Source organism: Rhinoraja longicauda, chromosome 44 (genome assembly GCF_053455715.1).
Source record: "Rhinoraja longicauda isolate Sanriku21f chromosome 44, sRhiLon1.1, whole genome shotgun sequence".
Classification (NCBI taxonomy): domain Eukaryota; kingdom Metazoa; phylum Chordata; class Chondrichthyes; order Rajiformes; family Arhynchobatidae; genus Rhinoraja; species Rhinoraja longicauda.
Genome location: NC_135996.1, coordinates 3972868 through 3989367, shown reverse-complemented (window position 1 = coordinate 3989367; position 16500 = coordinate 3972868). Strand labels below are relative to the sequence as shown.

At 54.4% G+C, this 16500-nt stretch overlaps 1 protein-coding gene across 3 annotated transcripts in view; it reads right to left on the bottom strand.

The window, feature by feature from the left end:
- LOC144612287 (AN1-type zinc finger protein 5-like) overlaps nucleotides 1-14959 on the bottom strand; it is a 58275-nt gene extending 43316 nt beyond the window's left edge. Inside the window, exons 1-5 of one of the 3 annotated variants that reach the window (XM_078431855.1) lie at nucleotides 14679-14959; nucleotides 13390-13543; nucleotides 9809-9918; nucleotides 6433-6549; nucleotides 592-820 (exon numbers count right to left, since the gene is read on the bottom strand). In XM_078431855.1, the coding sequence (XP_078287981.1) occupies nucleotides 747-820; nucleotides 6433-6549; nucleotides 9809-9918; nucleotides 13390-13543; nucleotides 14679-14871 (648 nt within the window). In that variant the 5' untranslated portion in view covers nucleotides 14872-14959 and the 3' untranslated portion in view covers nucleotides 592-746. Of the gene's footprint in view, nucleotides 1-591; nucleotides 821-6432; nucleotides 6550-9808; nucleotides 9919-13389; nucleotides 13544-14678 lie in introns of those variants that run through there. The other 2 variants (XM_078431857.1, XM_078431856.1) reach the window with 2 other exon arrangements.
- Between the last annotated feature and the right edge of the window lie 1541 nt (nucleotides 14960-16500).

Sequence of the window (16500 nt, the reverse complement as noted above, 5' to 3'; positions counted from 1 at the left end):
GAGGGGTGAGGAGAGAGAGGTGGGAGGAGGGAGTGAGGGGGGGAGAGAGAGAGAGGGGGGAGGGGGAGAGAGAGGGGGTAGGGGAGAGGAGGGGGGGAGTGGAGAGAATGGGGAGGAGGAGAAGGAGAGCAAGAGGGGAGAGGGGGAGGGGAGAGAGAAAGAGGGGTGGAAAAGGGGGAGGGGAGAGAGGGGGGAGGGGAGAGAGAGTGGGAGGGGGAGGGGGAGAGAAAGAGGGGAGGGGAGAGAGAGGGGAAGGGGGAGAGAAAGAGGGGGAGGGGGAGAGAGAGAGAGGGGGAGAAAGGGGAGGGGGAAGAAAGGGGGAGGGGGAGAGAAAGAGGGGAGGGGGAAGAGATGGAAAAGATTGGGGAGGAGAGGGGGAGGGGGGGAGAGGGAGGGGGGGAAGGCAAAACTCTCTCCCTCCACTATTTCAAAGCCAAATCGTTTCCCTCCCCTTCTCCCCCCTCATGCCCCCACCCGCGATGAATAGAAAGATCCCGCGTGAGGGAGGGAGGGAGGGAGAGGGAGGGAGGAGGGAGGGAGGGAGGGAGAGGGAGGGAGGGAGGGAGGGAGGGAGGGAGGGAGGGAGGAGAGGTTGAAGCAGGAGGCATAGACGGGAGTATTGTGGCCTCGCGCGGGGCTGGGTTTATTCCGGGCCGCCACCTGCTCTCAGATCTTCTGTAGTTTCTCTCCGACCACCATTCGGGTTCTCCTTGCGAATCTTCTCAGCCGCGTCTGCCTTGTAGTAGTCAAAGTGGCAGGTCGTGCATGTCCGAAATACCGGTGCACTGAGCAATAGAGGTTCCCACAGCGCACTCAAACCCTGCGGACCAGGGAGAGGGGGCGGTGAGACCGGGGAGGGAGGGAGGGAGGGAGGGAGGGGCTATCCAATCCTTCCCATCAACATCCAGACCAACCCAACTCAACCCAACCCATCCCAATCCAACTCAACCCAACCCAACTCAACCCATCCCAATGCCAACTCAACCCAACCCATACTCAACCCAACCCATCCCAATCCAACTCAACCCAACCCAACTCAACTCAACTCAACCCAACCCAACTCAACTCAACCCATCCCGACCCAAACCAATCCAAATCAACCCAACCCAACTCAACCCAACCCAATTCAACCCAACCCAAACCAACCCAACTCAACCATACCCAACTCAACTCAACCCAACCCAAATCAATCCAACCCAAACTCAACTCAACCCAACTCAACCCAAACCAATCAAACCCAACTCAACCCAACTCAATCCAACCCAACCCAACCCAGCTCAACTCAACTCAACTCAACCCAACCCAACTCAACTCAACCCATCCCGACCCAAACCAATCCAAATCAACCCAACCCAACTCAACCCAACCCAAACCAACCCAACTCAACCATACCCAACTCAACTCAAACCAACCCAAATCAATCCAACCCAACTCAACTCAACTCAACCCAACTCAACCCAAACCAATCAAACCCAACTCAAACCAATCCAACTCAACCCATCCCAATCCAACTCAACCCAACCCAACACAACTCAACCCAACTCAACCCCAACTCAACTCAACTCAACTCAACTCAACCCAACCCAACTCAACTCAACCCATCCCGACCCAAACCAATCCAAATCAACCCAACCCAACTCAACCCAACCCAACTCAACCCAACCCAACTCAACCCAAACTCAACCCAAACCAATCCAACTCAACTCAACCAACCACATCCCGACCCAAACTCAACCCATTGCATCCCAACTCAACCCATCCCAACCCAACCCAACCCAACCCAACTCAACCCAACCCAACTCAACCCAACCCAACTCAATTCAACCATCCCAACCCAAATGCAACTCATCCCAACCCAACTCAACCCATCCCAACCCAAACCAATCCAACTCAACCTATCCCAACCCAAACTCAACTCATCCCAACCCAACTCAATCCAACCCAACCCAACTCAACTCATCCCATCCCGACCCAAACCAATCCAACTCAACCCATCCCAAACCAATCCAACTCAACCCAACCCAACTCAACCCATCACCAACCCAAACCAATCCAACTCAACCCATCCCGACTCATCCCGACTCGACCCAAACGAATCCAACTCAACTCAACCCATCCCGACCCAAACTCAACCCATCGCATCCCAACTCAACCCATCCCAACCCAAACTCAACCCATCGCATCCCATTGGAGCAAGGAGGTCCTTCTGCAATTGTACCGGGCCCTAGTGAGACCGTCACCTGGAGTACTGTGTGCAGTTTTGGTCTCCTAATTTGAGGAAGGACATCCTTGCTATTGAGGGCGTGCAGCGTAGGTTCACCAGGTTAATCCCCGGGATGGCGGGACTGTCATATGATGAATGAAAAGGCTGGGCTTGTATTCACTGGAATTTAGAAGGATGAGAGGGGATCTTATAGAAACACATCAAATTCTTAAGGGACTGGACAGGTAGATGCAGGTAAAATGTTCCCAATGTTGGGGGGAGCCCAGAACCAGGGGTCATGGTTTAAGAATAAGACTGAGATGAGGAAAAACCTTTTTCACCCAGAGAGTTGTGAATCTGTGGAATTCTCTGCTACAGAAGGTAGTGGAGGCCAATTCACTGGATGTTTTCATGAGAGAGTTTAGATTTAGCTCTTCGGGCTAACGGAATAAGGGATATGCCCAATCTCGTTGTACCCCTGGTACAATAACAATAAAGATATATTGTATTGAATTGCATGGGGAGAAAGCAGGAACGGGGTACTGATTTTAGATGATCAGCCATGATCATATTGAATGGCGGCGCTGGCTCGAAGGGCCCGAAATGGCCTACTCCTGTACTTGTTTTAATATGTTTCTATGGTTCCAAACCCAACCCCATCTCTAAGCCACCCTGATCTGTCTCAGACCTGTCTGACCCCAAACCAACTCTTAACTGAACTCACCCCATCTCCAAACCCAACCCCATCTCCATCTCCAACTCCAACCCCATCTCCAAACCACATCCATCTCCAAACCCAACCCCATCTCCAAACCACATCCCATCTCCAAATCCAACCCCATCACCAAACCCCATCCCCATCTCCAAACCCAACCCATCTCCAAACCCCATCCCATCTCCAAACCCAACCCCAATCTCCAAACCCAACCCCATCTCCAAACCCAACCCCATCTCCAAACCCAACCCCATCTCCAAACCCCATCCCATCTCCAACTCCAACCCCCATCTCCAAACCCCAACCCCATCTCCAAACCCAACCCCATCTCCAAACCCAACCCCATCTCCAAACCCCATCCCATCTCCAAACCCAACCCTATCTCTATCTCCAACCCCATCTCCAAACCCAACCCCATCTTCAACCCCAAACCCCAACCCCATCTCCAAACCCAACCCCATCTCTATCTTCAACCCCAAACCCAACCCCATCTCCAAACCTAACCCCATCTCCAAACCCAACCCCATCTCCAAACCCAACCCCATCTCCAAACCCAACCCTATCTCTATCCTCCATCTCCAAACCTAACCCCATCTCCAAACCCAACCCTATCTCTATCTTCAACCCCAAACCCAACCCCATCTCCAAACCCAACCCCATCTCTATCTTCAACACCCAAACCCAACCCCATCTCCAAACCCCATCCCATCTCCAAACCCAACCCCATCTCCAAACCCCAACCCCATCTCCAACCCCATCTCCAAACCCCATCCCATCTCCAAACCCAACCCCATCTCCAAACCTAACCCCATCTCCAAACCCCATCTCCAAACCCAACCCCATCTCCAAACCCAACCTCATCTCCAAACCCCATCTCCAAACCCAACCCCATCTCTATCTCCAACCCCAAACCCAACCCCATCTCCAAACCCAACCCCATCTCCAAACCCAACCCCATCTCCAAACCCAACCCCATCTCCAAACCCAACCCTATCTCTATCTCCATCTCCAAACCCAACCCAATCTCTATCTTCAACCCCAAACCCAACCCCATCTCCCAAACCCAACCCCATCTCCAAACCCAACCCCATCTCCAAACCCAACCCCATCTCTATCTCCAACCCCAAACTCAACTCCATCTCCAAGCCCAACCTCCGTTCCATCTCCAACATTCCTGATCTCTCTCAGACTGTCCTGACCCCAACCCAACCCCATCTCCACCTGCCTGCCCAAACCGAGTCACCCCTCCCCATCTACACCCAACCGTACCCGACCCTTCCCACCCCCACCCTGAACCCAACCCGTCCCATCCCTATCTCCATTCACCTCTCCCAAATTGAGGAATATCTGTCCCAACTGATTTATCCCCCCCACCAAATGTCACCCCATCCCAACCCAGTCCACCCCTCCGGCGAGACCAAGCGCAGGCTCGGCGATCGTTTCGCTCAACACCTTCGTCAGTCCGCCTTAACCAACCTGATCTCCCGGTGGCTCAGCACTTCAACTCCCCCTCCCACTCCCAGTCTGACCTTTCTGTCCTGGGCCTCCTCCAGTGCCATAGTGAGGCCCACTGCAAATTGGAGGAACAGCATCTCATATTTCGCCTGGGCAGCTTGCAGCCCAGCGGTATGAACATTGACTTCTCCAATTCCAAGCCCTCTCTCTCCATCCCCTCCCCCTTCCCAGTTCTCCCACTAGTCTTCCTGTCTCCGACTACATCCTATCTTTGTCCCCCTCCCCTGACATCAGTCTGAAGAAGGGTCTCGACCCGAAACGTCACCTGTTCCTTCTCTCCAGAGATGCTGCCTGACCTGCTGAGTTACTCCAGCGTTTTATAGACAATAGACAATAGGTCTAGGAGGAGGCCATTCGGCCCTTCGAGCCTGTACGCACCGCCATTTAATGTGATCATGGCTGATCATTCTCAATCAGTACCCCGATCCTGCCTTCTCCCCATACCCCCTCACTCCGCTATCCTTAAGAGCTCTATCCAGCTCTCTCTTGAATGCATTCAGAAAATTGGCCTCCACTGCCTTCTGAGGCAGAGAATTCCACAGATTCACAACTCTCTGACTGAAAAAGTTTTTCCTCATCTCAGTTCTAAATGGCCGACCCCTTATTCTTAAACTGTGGCCCCTTGTTCTGGACTCCCCCAACATTGGGAACATGTTTCCTGCCTCTAACGTGTCCAACCCCTTAATAATCTTATACGTTTCGATAAGATCTCCTCTCATCCTTCTAAATTCCAGTGTGTACAAGCCTAGTCGCTCCAGTCATTCAACATATGATAGTCCCGCCATTCCGGGAATTAGCCTAGTAAACCTACGCTGCACGCCCTCAATAGCAAGAATATCCTTCCTCAAATGTGGAGACCAAAACTGCACACAGTACTCCAGGTGCGGTCTCACTAGGGCCCTGTACAACTGCAGAAGGACCTCTTTGCTCCTATACTCAACTCCTCTTGTTATGAAGGCCAACATTCCATTGGCTTTCTTCACTGCCTGCTGTACCTGCATGCTTCCTTTCAGTGACTGATGCACTAGGACACCCAGATCTTGTTGTACGTCCCCTGTTCCTAACTTGACACCATTCAGATAATACTCTGCCTTCCTATTCTTACCACCAAAGTGGATAACCTCACACTTATCCACATTAAACTGCATCTGCCATGCATCTGCCCACTCACACAACCTGTCCAAGTCACCCTGCAACCTCATAGCATCTTCCTCACAGTTCACACTACCACCCAGCTTTGTATCATCTGCAAATTTGCTAATGGTACTTTTAATCCCTTCATCCAAGTCATTAATGTATATTGTAAATAGCTGCGGTCCCAGCACCGAGCCTTGCGGTACCCCACTAGTCACTGCGGTCCCAGCACCGAGCCTTGCGGTACCCCCACTAGTCACTGCGGTCCCAGCACCGAGCCTTGCGGTACCCCACTAGTCACTGCGGTCCCAGCACCGAGCCTTGCGGTACCCCACTAGTCACTGCCTGCCATTCTGAAAGGGACTCCAGATTCAGGGGCAGTATCTTCCCGGCTGTTATCAGGCAACTGAACCGTCCTCTCACCAACTAGAGAGCGGTCCTGACCTCCCGTCTACCTCATTGGAGACCCTCGGACTATCCTGGATCAGACTTTGCTGGCTTTATCTCGCACTAAACGCTATTCCCTTTATCCTGTATCTGTATACTGTGGACAGTGTACTGACCGGATGGCACGCAACAAAAGCTTTTCACTGTACCTCGGTACACGTGACAACGAACTGAACTGGAAAAGGTGGGAGAGAGGAGGGGCAGGACAATTTCTGGTGAGTGATAGGTGGATAGGTGATGAGGGGGGGGGGGCGTTGACAGGCAGATGGTTAGACAAAGTCTGAAGAAGGGTCTCGACCGGAGACGTCACCTGTCCATGTTCTCCAGAGATGTCGCCCATCCCAACCCCCCCCCTCCCCTCCCACACTGTCCACACCCATCCACACCCCCCCCCCCTCCCCTCCGTCCCGTCCCTCACCTGTTAGCCCGACTTTCTTCTTACACAGGAAGCAACGGTTGCGTTTCTTGTTCTTCTCCGGAGATTTCTCCGGGTCTTCCTGGGATCCCTGCGGTTCCTCCGCTGTCGACGAAGAGGCTGGGGGGGGGGGGGGGCGAAGGGGAAAAAACAGGATGAGTGGGGGTCGAGTGTAACACGCACCTCCCTGCCGTTGGGGGCGCTGCAGTATAATGTGTAGTACACACCTCCCCGCCACTGTGGGCACTGTGATGTAGGGTGTAGTGCACACCTCCCCCCAACAAGGGGCACTGTGGTGTAGGGCGTAGTGCACACCTCCCCGCCACTAGGGGCACTGTGATGTAGGGTGTAGTACACACCTCCCCGCCACTGGGGGAACTGTGGTGTAGGGCATAGTACACCTCCCTGCCACTAGGGGCAATGTGGTGTAGGGTGTAGTCCACACCTCCCTGCCACTGGGGACACTGTGATGTAGGGTGTAATGCACACCTCCCCCCAACTAGGGGCACTGTGATGTAGGGTGTAGTACACACCTCCCCGCCACTGGGGGCACTGTGATGTAGGGTGTAGTACACCTCCCCGCCACTGGGGGAACTGTGGTGTAGGGCATAGTACACACCTCCCCCTAACTCGGGGCACTGTGGTGTAGGGTGTAGTGCACACCTCCCCACCTCTAGGGGCACTGTGGTGTAGGGTGTAGTGCACATCCCGCCACAAGGGGCACTGTGGTGCAGTAGGTAGTGCACACCTCCCCATCACTAGGGGCACTGTGGTGCAGTGCGTAGTGCACACCTCCCCACCACTAGGGGCGCTGTGGTGTAGGGTGCAGTGCACTCCTCCCCACCACTAGCGGCACCGTGGTGTATAGCATAGTGCACACCACGCCACTGAAGGCACTGTGATGTAGGGCGTAGTGCACACCTCCCCTCCACTGGGGGCACTGTGGTGTAGGGTGTAATACGCACTTCCCCGCCACTGGGGGGGCACTGTGGCGTAGGGTGTAGTGCACTCCTCCCCGCCACTGGGGGAGCACTGTGGTGTAGGGTGCAGGGCACACGTCCCCACCACTAGCGGCACCGTGGTGTCGGGCGTAGTGCACACCTCCCCACCACTGGGGGCATTTGCAATAAGGCGGATGAAATGAATGTGTAGTTAGTAGATGTGATATCTACATCGATATACTAAAAACTATCGTTTGTTTGTGACTGAACTTCAGCCAAAACCGTACACGATGGCACGACAATTTTAGGCCCATCTTACTCGCCATTGTCACTTTAGTGATAATGCAAGTAGTTTCATTGAAATCGGTGTTATATTTTTAAAGTTATTCACATTATTCACATTTTCAAGTTTAAAAGGAGCCTCCCCTCCTTTTAAACTTAAAAATGTGAATAACTTTAAAAACATAACACCGATTTCTCCCCATATCCCTTGATTCCGTTCGCCCTAAGAGCTCTATCTAGCTCTCTCCTGAAAACATCCAGTGAATTGGCCTCCACTGCCCTCTGTGGCAGAGAATTGCACAGATTCACAACTCTCTGGGTGAAAAGGTTTTTCCTCATCTCAGTCCTAAATGGCCGACCCCCTTATTCTTAATCTGTGTGGCCCCTGGTTCTGGACTCCCCCAACATCGGGAACATTTTACCTGCATCGAGCCTGTCCAATCTTTTAAGAATTTTATATATCTCGATAAGATCCCCTCTCATCCTTCTAAATTCCAGTGAATACAAGCCCAGTCGACCCATTCTTTCACCAAGGCGGCACGGTGGCGCAGCGGTAACGCTGCAGCCTCACGGCGCCGGAGACCCGGGTTTGATCCTGACCACGGACGCTCTCTGTGCGGAGTTTGCACGTTCTCCCCCTGACCTGCGTGGGTTTTCTCCGGGCACTCCGGTTTCCTCCCACGCTCCAAAGAAGTGCGGGTCTGTAGGTTAATTGGCTTGGCACTGGAAACAGGCCCTTTCGGCCCACCGGGTCCGCGCCGACCAGCGATCCCCACACACTAACACTATCCTACACACACTGGGGACAATTTACACGCAGACGCCAAGCCAATTAACCTACAAACCCGCACGTCTTTGGAGTGTGGGAGGAAACCGAAGATAATAGGCAATAGACAATAGACAATAGGTGCAGGAGTAGGCCATTCAGCCCTTCGAGCCTGTACGCACCGCCATTCAATGCGATCATGGCTGATCACTCTCAATCAGTACCCCGTTCCTGCCTTCTCCCCATACCCCCTCACTCCGCTATCCTTAAGAGCTCTATCCAGCTCTCTCTTGAAAGCACCCAACGAACTGGCCTCCACTGCCTTCTGAGGCAGAGAATTCCAAACCTTCACAACTCTCTGACTGAAAAAGTTCTTCCTCATCTCCGTTCTAAATGGCCTACCCCTTATTCTTAAACTGTGTGGCCCCTGGTTCTGGACTCCCCCAACATTGGGAACATGTTTCCTGCCTCTAATGTGTCCAATCCCCTAATTATCTTATATGTTTCGATAAGATCCCCCCTCACCCTTCTAAATTCCAGTGTATACAAGCCCAATCGCTCCAGCCTTTCAACATACGACAGTCCCGCCATTCCGGGAATTAACCTAGTATCGGTTAATTCTCGGAGAAAACCCACGCAGGTCACGGGGAGAACGTACAAACTCCGTACAGACAGCGCCCATGGTCGGGATGGAACCCGGGTCTCCGGCGCTGCATTCGCTGTAAGGCGGCAACTCTACCGCTGCGTACCATCGTAAAGTCAAAATATCGTAAGTCGAGGAGCATCTATATATATATATTCCATACCCAGGAACGAGTGGGTTGACGTACGATGAGCGTTTGTGGGCACTGGGCCTGTACTCGCTGGAGTTTAGAAGGATGAGGGGGGACCTCATTGAAACGTACAGAACAGTGAGCGGCCTGGATAGAGTGGATGTGGAGAGGATGTTCCCACTAGTGGGAGAGTCTAGGACCAGAGGGCACAGCCTCAGAATTAAAGGACGTTCCTTTAGGAAGGAGATGAGGAGGAATTTCTTCAGTCAGAGGGTGGTGAATCAGTGGGATTCTTTGCCACAGACGGCTGTGGAGGCCACAAGTCAGTGGGTATATTTAAGGCAGAGATAGATAGATTGTTGATCAGTGCGGGTGTCAGGGGTTGTGGGGAGAAGGCAGGAGAATGGGGTTAGGAGGGAGAGATAGATCGGCCGTGATCGAATGGCGGAGCGGACTCGATGGGCCGAATGGCCTAATTCTGCTCCTATCACTTATGACCTCTCTCTCTCTCTCTCTCTCTCTCTCTCTCTCTCTCTCTCTCTCTCTCTCTCTCTCTCTCTCTCTCTCTCTCTCTCTCTCTCTCTCTGTCTCTCTCTCTCTCTCTCTCTCTCTCTCACCTTTATGCTCCATCACCGTCTCTTTTGTTTCCGAAGAAGTCATCTCTCTCTCACCTTTCTGCTCCATCACCGTCTCTTTTGTTTCTGAAGAAGCCATCGGCAATGTGGGGCTGAGGAGGGAATCAGAGACAGAAGGGTTAACTCCGCTCCAGAGGGAAGACACTGGCACCCAGGCCCACCCCTGGCTGCCCGCCCATGCATGGACACCATTTTGTTTCCGTCGCACAGACACCATTTTGTTTTGAGCCAAACATCAGGGAAACAGCCCCTTGGGCCCAACTTGCCCATCCCGACCATGATACCCCCATCTACGTTAGTCCCACCTGCCCAAGTTTGTCCCATATCCCATAACTAGGGTTGCCAACTGTCCCGTATTAGCCAGGACATCCCATATTTTGGGCTAAATTGGTTTGTCCCGTACGGGGTCGCCTTTGTCTCGTATTAGGCCCGGACGGCGGTGTAGGCCCGGACAGTGTAGGCCCGGATGCTGTAGGCCCGGATGCTGTAGGCCCGGACGCTGTAGGCCCGGACAGTGTAGGCCCGGACGGTGTAGGCCCGGACGGTGTAGGCCCGGACGCTGTAGGCCCGGATGGTGTAGGCCCAGACAGTGTAGGCCCGGACAGTGTAGGCCCGGACAGTGTAGGCCCAGACACTGTAGGCCCGGACAGTGTAGGCCCGGACGGTGTAGGCCCGGACACTGTAGGCCCAGACAGTGTAGGCCCGGACAGTGCAGGCCCAGACAGTGTAGGCCCGGAGGCCCGGACGCTGCCTAATGGAGGTTGCATAGCAACCCACCCCCTTCCCGGGCTGCCGCCAATGGTGGAGCGGGAGCACGTGGCCGCTGGCTGGGTGAGGTCACATGGGGCGCGGGGCGGTGACGTCACCTTGTCCCTTATTTGGGAGTGAGATAGTTGGCAACCCCTACCGATAACTCATCCATGCCGTCTTAACTAGTCCCATTTGCCCATTTCTCCTTTAAAACCTTTCCTCTCCTTCTCTTCCTTCTCTCCAGAGATGCTGCCTGCCCTGCTTAGTTACTCCAGCAGTCTGTGTCAGTCCACCTGTCCAAAATGTTGTCAAGTTTGAAGGGTTCAGAGAAGATTTACGAGGACGTTGCCAGGACTCGAGGGGCCTGAGCTACAGGGAGAGGTTGAGCAGGCTGGGTCTCTATTCCCTGGAGCGCAGGAGGATGAGGGGCGATCTTATAGAGGGGTACAAAATCACGAGGGGAATAGATCGGGTAGAAGCACAGAGTCTCTTGCCCAGAGTAGGGGAATCGAGGACTAGAGGACATGGGTTCAAGGTGAAGGGGAAAAGATTTAATAGGAATCTGAGGAATAACTTTTCCACACAGAGGGTGGTGGGTGTATGGAACGAGCTGCCGGAGGAGGTAGTTGAGGCTGGGACTATCCCAACGTTTAAGAAACAGTTGGACAGGTACATGGATAGGACGGGTTTGGAGGGATATGGGCCAAACGCAGAGAGGTGGGGCTAGTGTAGATGGGCCGTGTGGGCAAGGAGGGCCGAAGGGCCTGTTTCCACACTGTATCACTGCATGACTTTAGAGTGATGCAGCGCGGAAGCAGGCCCTTCGGCCCACCAAGTCTGCGCCGACCAGCAATTGCCCCGTACACCCGCACGAGGGACAATTTACAATTCGCAGAAACCAATTAACCTACAAACCTGGAGTGTGGGGGGAATCCGGAGACCCGGAGAAAACCCACGCGGCTCACGGGGAGAACGTGCAAACTCCGCGCGGACAGCGCCCGTGGTCGGGATCGAACCCGGGTCTCTGGCGCCGTGAGGCAGCAGCACTACCCTGTGTGTGGAAAACGTTGTCCTTCCTGTATCTATCCATACCACCCTATCCGTAACCGAAGATACTAGAGGAGCAAGATGGACCACTCCGTTGAAATCGCCTGTACTGAAGTGTAGTACGCAAAGGGGCATAACGGCCGCCATTTTAGTAGGCAAACACGCCATTTTAGTAGGCAACCCCGCCATTTTAGTAGGCAAACCGGCCATTTTAGTAGGCAAACCGGCCATTTTAGTAGGCAAACCCGCCATTTTAGTAGGCAAACCCGCCATTTTAGTAAGCAAAACCCACCATTTTAGTAAGCAAAACCCGCCGATCGCTCTGCCTCTTGCAGTGTAATCAGTGTTTTGGGGGGACAGTATGTGTGATGATCCCATTAAAATGCAGAATATATCTCCTCCATCAACTCACAGATTTTTGTTATTTTTCTTTTTAAATGTCTCTGCAAGTTTCTGCCGACTAAAATGGCGTCATTGACGTACTACGGTTTTTAGGGTCGAGTGGCCTATCTTGCCCCTCTAGTATCCTTGTCCATAACTATCGTAAAGCTAATAGAACAGTGGTCGCAGAGGCTAATCCACAAATCCTGCCCGTCCCAATTTCCTAAGAGTAAACATAGAAACAGAGACAATAGGTGCAGGAGGAGGCCATTCGGCCCTTCGAGCCTGTACGCACCGCCATCCATTGAGATCATGGCTGATCATCCACAATCAGTAACCCGTGCCTGCCTTCTCCCCATATCCCTTGATTCCGCTAGCCCCTAGAGCTCTATCTAACGCTCTCTTAAATCCATCCAGTGAATCGGCCTCCACTGCCCTCTGTGGCAGAGAATCCCACACATTCACAACTCTCTGGGTGGAAAAGTTTTTTCCTCACCTCAGTTTTAAACGGCCTCCCCTTTATTCTTAGACTGTGTGGCCCCTGGTTCTGGACTCCCCCAACATTGGGAACATTTTTCCTGCATCTAGCTTGTCCAGTCCTTTTATAATTTTACACGTCTCTATAAGATCCCCCTCTCATCCTTCTAAACTCCAGTGAATACAAGCCCAGTCTTTCCAATCTTTCCTCGTACGACAGTCCCGCCATCCCGGGGATTAACCTGGTGAACCTACGCTGCACTGCCTCAATAGCAAGGACGTCCTTCCTCAATTTAGGAGGCCAAAACTGCACACAGTACTGGAGATGAGGTCTCACCAGGGCCCTGTACAACTGCAATGACAGTCTGAAGAAGGGTCCCGACCCGAAACGTCACCTATCCCTTCTCTCCAGAGATGCTGCCCGTCCCGCTGAGTTACTCCAGCACTTTGTGTCTTTCCTCAGTGTAAGCCAGCATCTGCAGTTCCTCCTAACACTGTGACCAGTCCCTGTGCATCTTGGGAAAGTTAACATCCTCAACTACGAGGTCACAGCGGGTGGAGCCGCTGCCTCGCGGCGCCAGAGACCCGGGTTCCATCTCGACCGCGGGCGCTGTCTCTGTCTGTGTGGAGTTTGCACGTTCTCTCCCCGTGACCCGCGTGGGTTCCCTCCGGGCGCTCCGGTTTCCCAAAGACGTGCCCGTGGGGGTTTGTGGGTGGAGGGAGAGAGAGAGAGGGAGAGGGAGGGAGGGAGAGAGGGAGAGAGGGCAGTTTGAGGAACCATGTTACCCGTAGACCCAGCGGGGTGACACCCACCCACCTCCCTTTCCCCCCCCCCCCACCACCAGCCCCATAATCCCCCTCCTCCCACCTCCCTTACAGGTGTCCCCTCCTCCCGCCACCCCCCTTACCTGTTGCTGTCGGAGGTGGCTGAGCTGGGCGGTGGTGTGGTGGGTGTGGGGGTGGGGGTGGGGGTGGAGGAGGGGGGGTTGGGTAGCGACCCCTGTGACGTGGCGTCCATACTGTGGGCGAGGGCGAGGTCTGTGGGTGATCCGCTTACTGTACCTGTGGCAACACAACACGGAGGGGAGGGTGGGGGGGTGAATAGACCACTCCTTCCCTGCCCCCTACCCTTGCCCACCCTTCCCCTCCACCCCCACATTCTCTCCTCCTCTCCCTGCCCCCTCCCTCCCCTCACGTGGCTTTTTTTCCTATGTAAACCGTCACGTCTGTTTTTTCCTATGTAAACAGTCACGCCTTTTTTTTTCCTATGTAAACCGTCATGCCTTTTTGTTCCTATGTAAACCGTCACGCCTTTTTTTCCTATGTAAACCGTCACGGCTTTCTTTCCTATGTAAACCGTCATGCCTTTGTTTTCCTATATAAACCGTCACGCCTTTTATTCCCTATGTAAACCGTCACGGCTTTTTTCCCCCCATGTGAACCGTCATGTCTTTTTTTTCCTATGTAAACCGTCACGCCTGTTTTTTCCTATGTCAACAGTCACGCCTATTTTTCCTATGTAAACCGTCACGGCTTTTTTCCCCCATGTGAACCGTCATGGCTTTTTTTTCCTATGTAAACCATCATGCCTGTTTTTTCCTATGTCAACAGTCACGCCTATTTTTCCTATGTAAACCGTCACGGCTTTTTTTCCCCATGTGAGCCGTCACGGCTTTTATTTTCCTATGTAATCCGTCACGCCTTTTTTCCCATGTAAACTGTCACGCCTTTTTTCCCATGTAAACCGTCACGCCTGTTTTCCCATGTAAAACTCTGGCCAGCGTGCGGCATTGTGGAGCAGACTGCCCCCTCCCCCTCTCCAGCCTAAACCTCCTCCCCCACCCTTCCATCCCCCCCCCCATGTAAGACACCCATGCCTGCCCTTCGTTTATGGGATCGTTCCCCCATGCTTTTTTTCCTATGTAAACCGTCACGGTGTAGTGGCGCACTCCGGCCACTGCGTGGCGCTGTGGAGCATACCGCCCCTCCTCTTCTCCCCCACTCCTCTTCCCCCACTCTCTCCTTCCCCCACCATTCTAAACTAAACCAAACTCTCTCTCTCTCTCTCTCTAAATGTCATTCCCTTTACCCCGTATCTGTACACTGTGGACGGCCGGATTGTAATGTGTAGTCTGTCCCGGCATGACAAGGCTTTGCGCTGTACCTCGTTACGGGCAGCGTGGGAGGGGGGAGGTACCTGTGGGGGCGATGCGTTCAGTGCTGTTCTGTTTCTGCAGGAACTCCTTGTAGCAGACAGAGCACATGCCGCTGGTACGTGGGTTCCCGTAGAACCCACAGCCCGTCGTACAGAGCAAAGGCACTTGCGTTTGGTTGGTCTCCTGAGCCATCCTGGGCCGGTCCTGGGCAGGGGGAGAGGCGTACAAAATCATGAGAGGAATCGATCGTTGAGACGCACAGAGTCTCTTGCCCAGAGTAGGGGAATCGAGGACCAGAGGACACGGGTTCAAGGTGAAGGGGGAAAGATTTAATAGGAATCTGAGGGGTAACTTTTCCGCACAGAGGGTGGTGGGTGTATGGAACGAGCTGCCGGAGGAGGTAGTTGAGGCTGGGACTATCCCAACGTTTAAGAAACAGTTGGACAGGTACATGGATAGGACGGGTTTGGAGGGACATGGGCCAAACGCAGGCAGGTGGGACTAGTGTAGATGGGGCATGTTGGCCGGTGTGGGCAGGTGGGACTAGTGTAGATGGGGCATGTTGGCCGGTGTGGGCAGGTGGGACTAGTGTAGATGGGGCATGTTGGTCGGTGTGGGCGGGTGGGACTAGTGTAGATGGGGCATGTTGGTCGGTGTGGGCGGGTGGGACTAGTGTAGATGGGGCATGTTGGCCGGTGTGGGCGGGTGGGACTAGTGTAGATGGGGCATGTTGGTCGGTGTGGGCGGGTGGGACTAGTGTAGATGGGGCACGTTGGTCGGTGTGGGCAAAGGTGGGACTAGTGTAGATGGGGCATGTTGGCCGGTGTGGGCGAGTTGGGCCGAAGGGCCTGTTTCCGCGCTGTGTGACTCTGGGACAGGACGGAACGAGAGGGCAGACGCAGACGGGACCAGACGGAAAGTCTAGACGGGACCGTGACGAGACGGGGCGACGGAGGACGGCGTTAGACGGGGGACGAGAAAGGGGGAGACAGATGGCACCAGACGGAACGGGCGCAGACACAGTCGGGGCGAGACGGGGCAGCGAGAAAGACCAAGTCAGACGGGACAGGACGGGACTTGGGGGGGGGGGGGGTGGACACAGACGGTGAGCCAGACGGGTCAGCATGCAGCCGAGAGTCAGAAGGGATGGGGAGCAGACACAGACCAGACACAGGATGTGGGGGGGGGGCAGACGTGGGCGGGACACAGACGCAGAGCAGACGGGACGGGATCGGGGGCAGACGCAGGCTAGACGAGACGGGACAGACGAGACGGGAAAGGGTGGCAGGCGCAGACAAGAAGACGGACGGGGCGGGACGGTGGGGCAGACGCAGGCTAGACGAGACGGGACAGACAAGACACTAGACGGGACGGAGGCAGAAGCAGGCTAGACGAGACGGAACAGACGAGACACCAGACGGGCAGACGCAGGCTAGACAACACGGGACAGACGAGACACCAAACGGGCAGACGCAGGCTAGATGAGACGGGACAGACGAGACACCAGACGGGACGGGGGCAGAAGCAGGCTAGACGAGACGGAACAGACGAGACACCAGACGGGCAGACGCAGGCTAGACAACACGGGACAGACGAGACACCAGACGGGACGGGGGAGCAGACACAGGTGAGACGCGACAGACGCAGACGGGATGGGGGGGAACCCAGACGGAAGGTCAGACAGGTCGAGACGGGCCGGGCAGACGCAGAGACACACAGAGTGAGTCGCAGACGGACAGAGAGAGTCAGTGAGACAAGAACTCTGGGCGGGCCAGCACGACGAGCAGGCCCTTCGGCCCGCAGTGCCCGTGCTGTACGCGAGGCCCAGGTTAACACGATCTCTGCCCGTCCGTGATCCATATC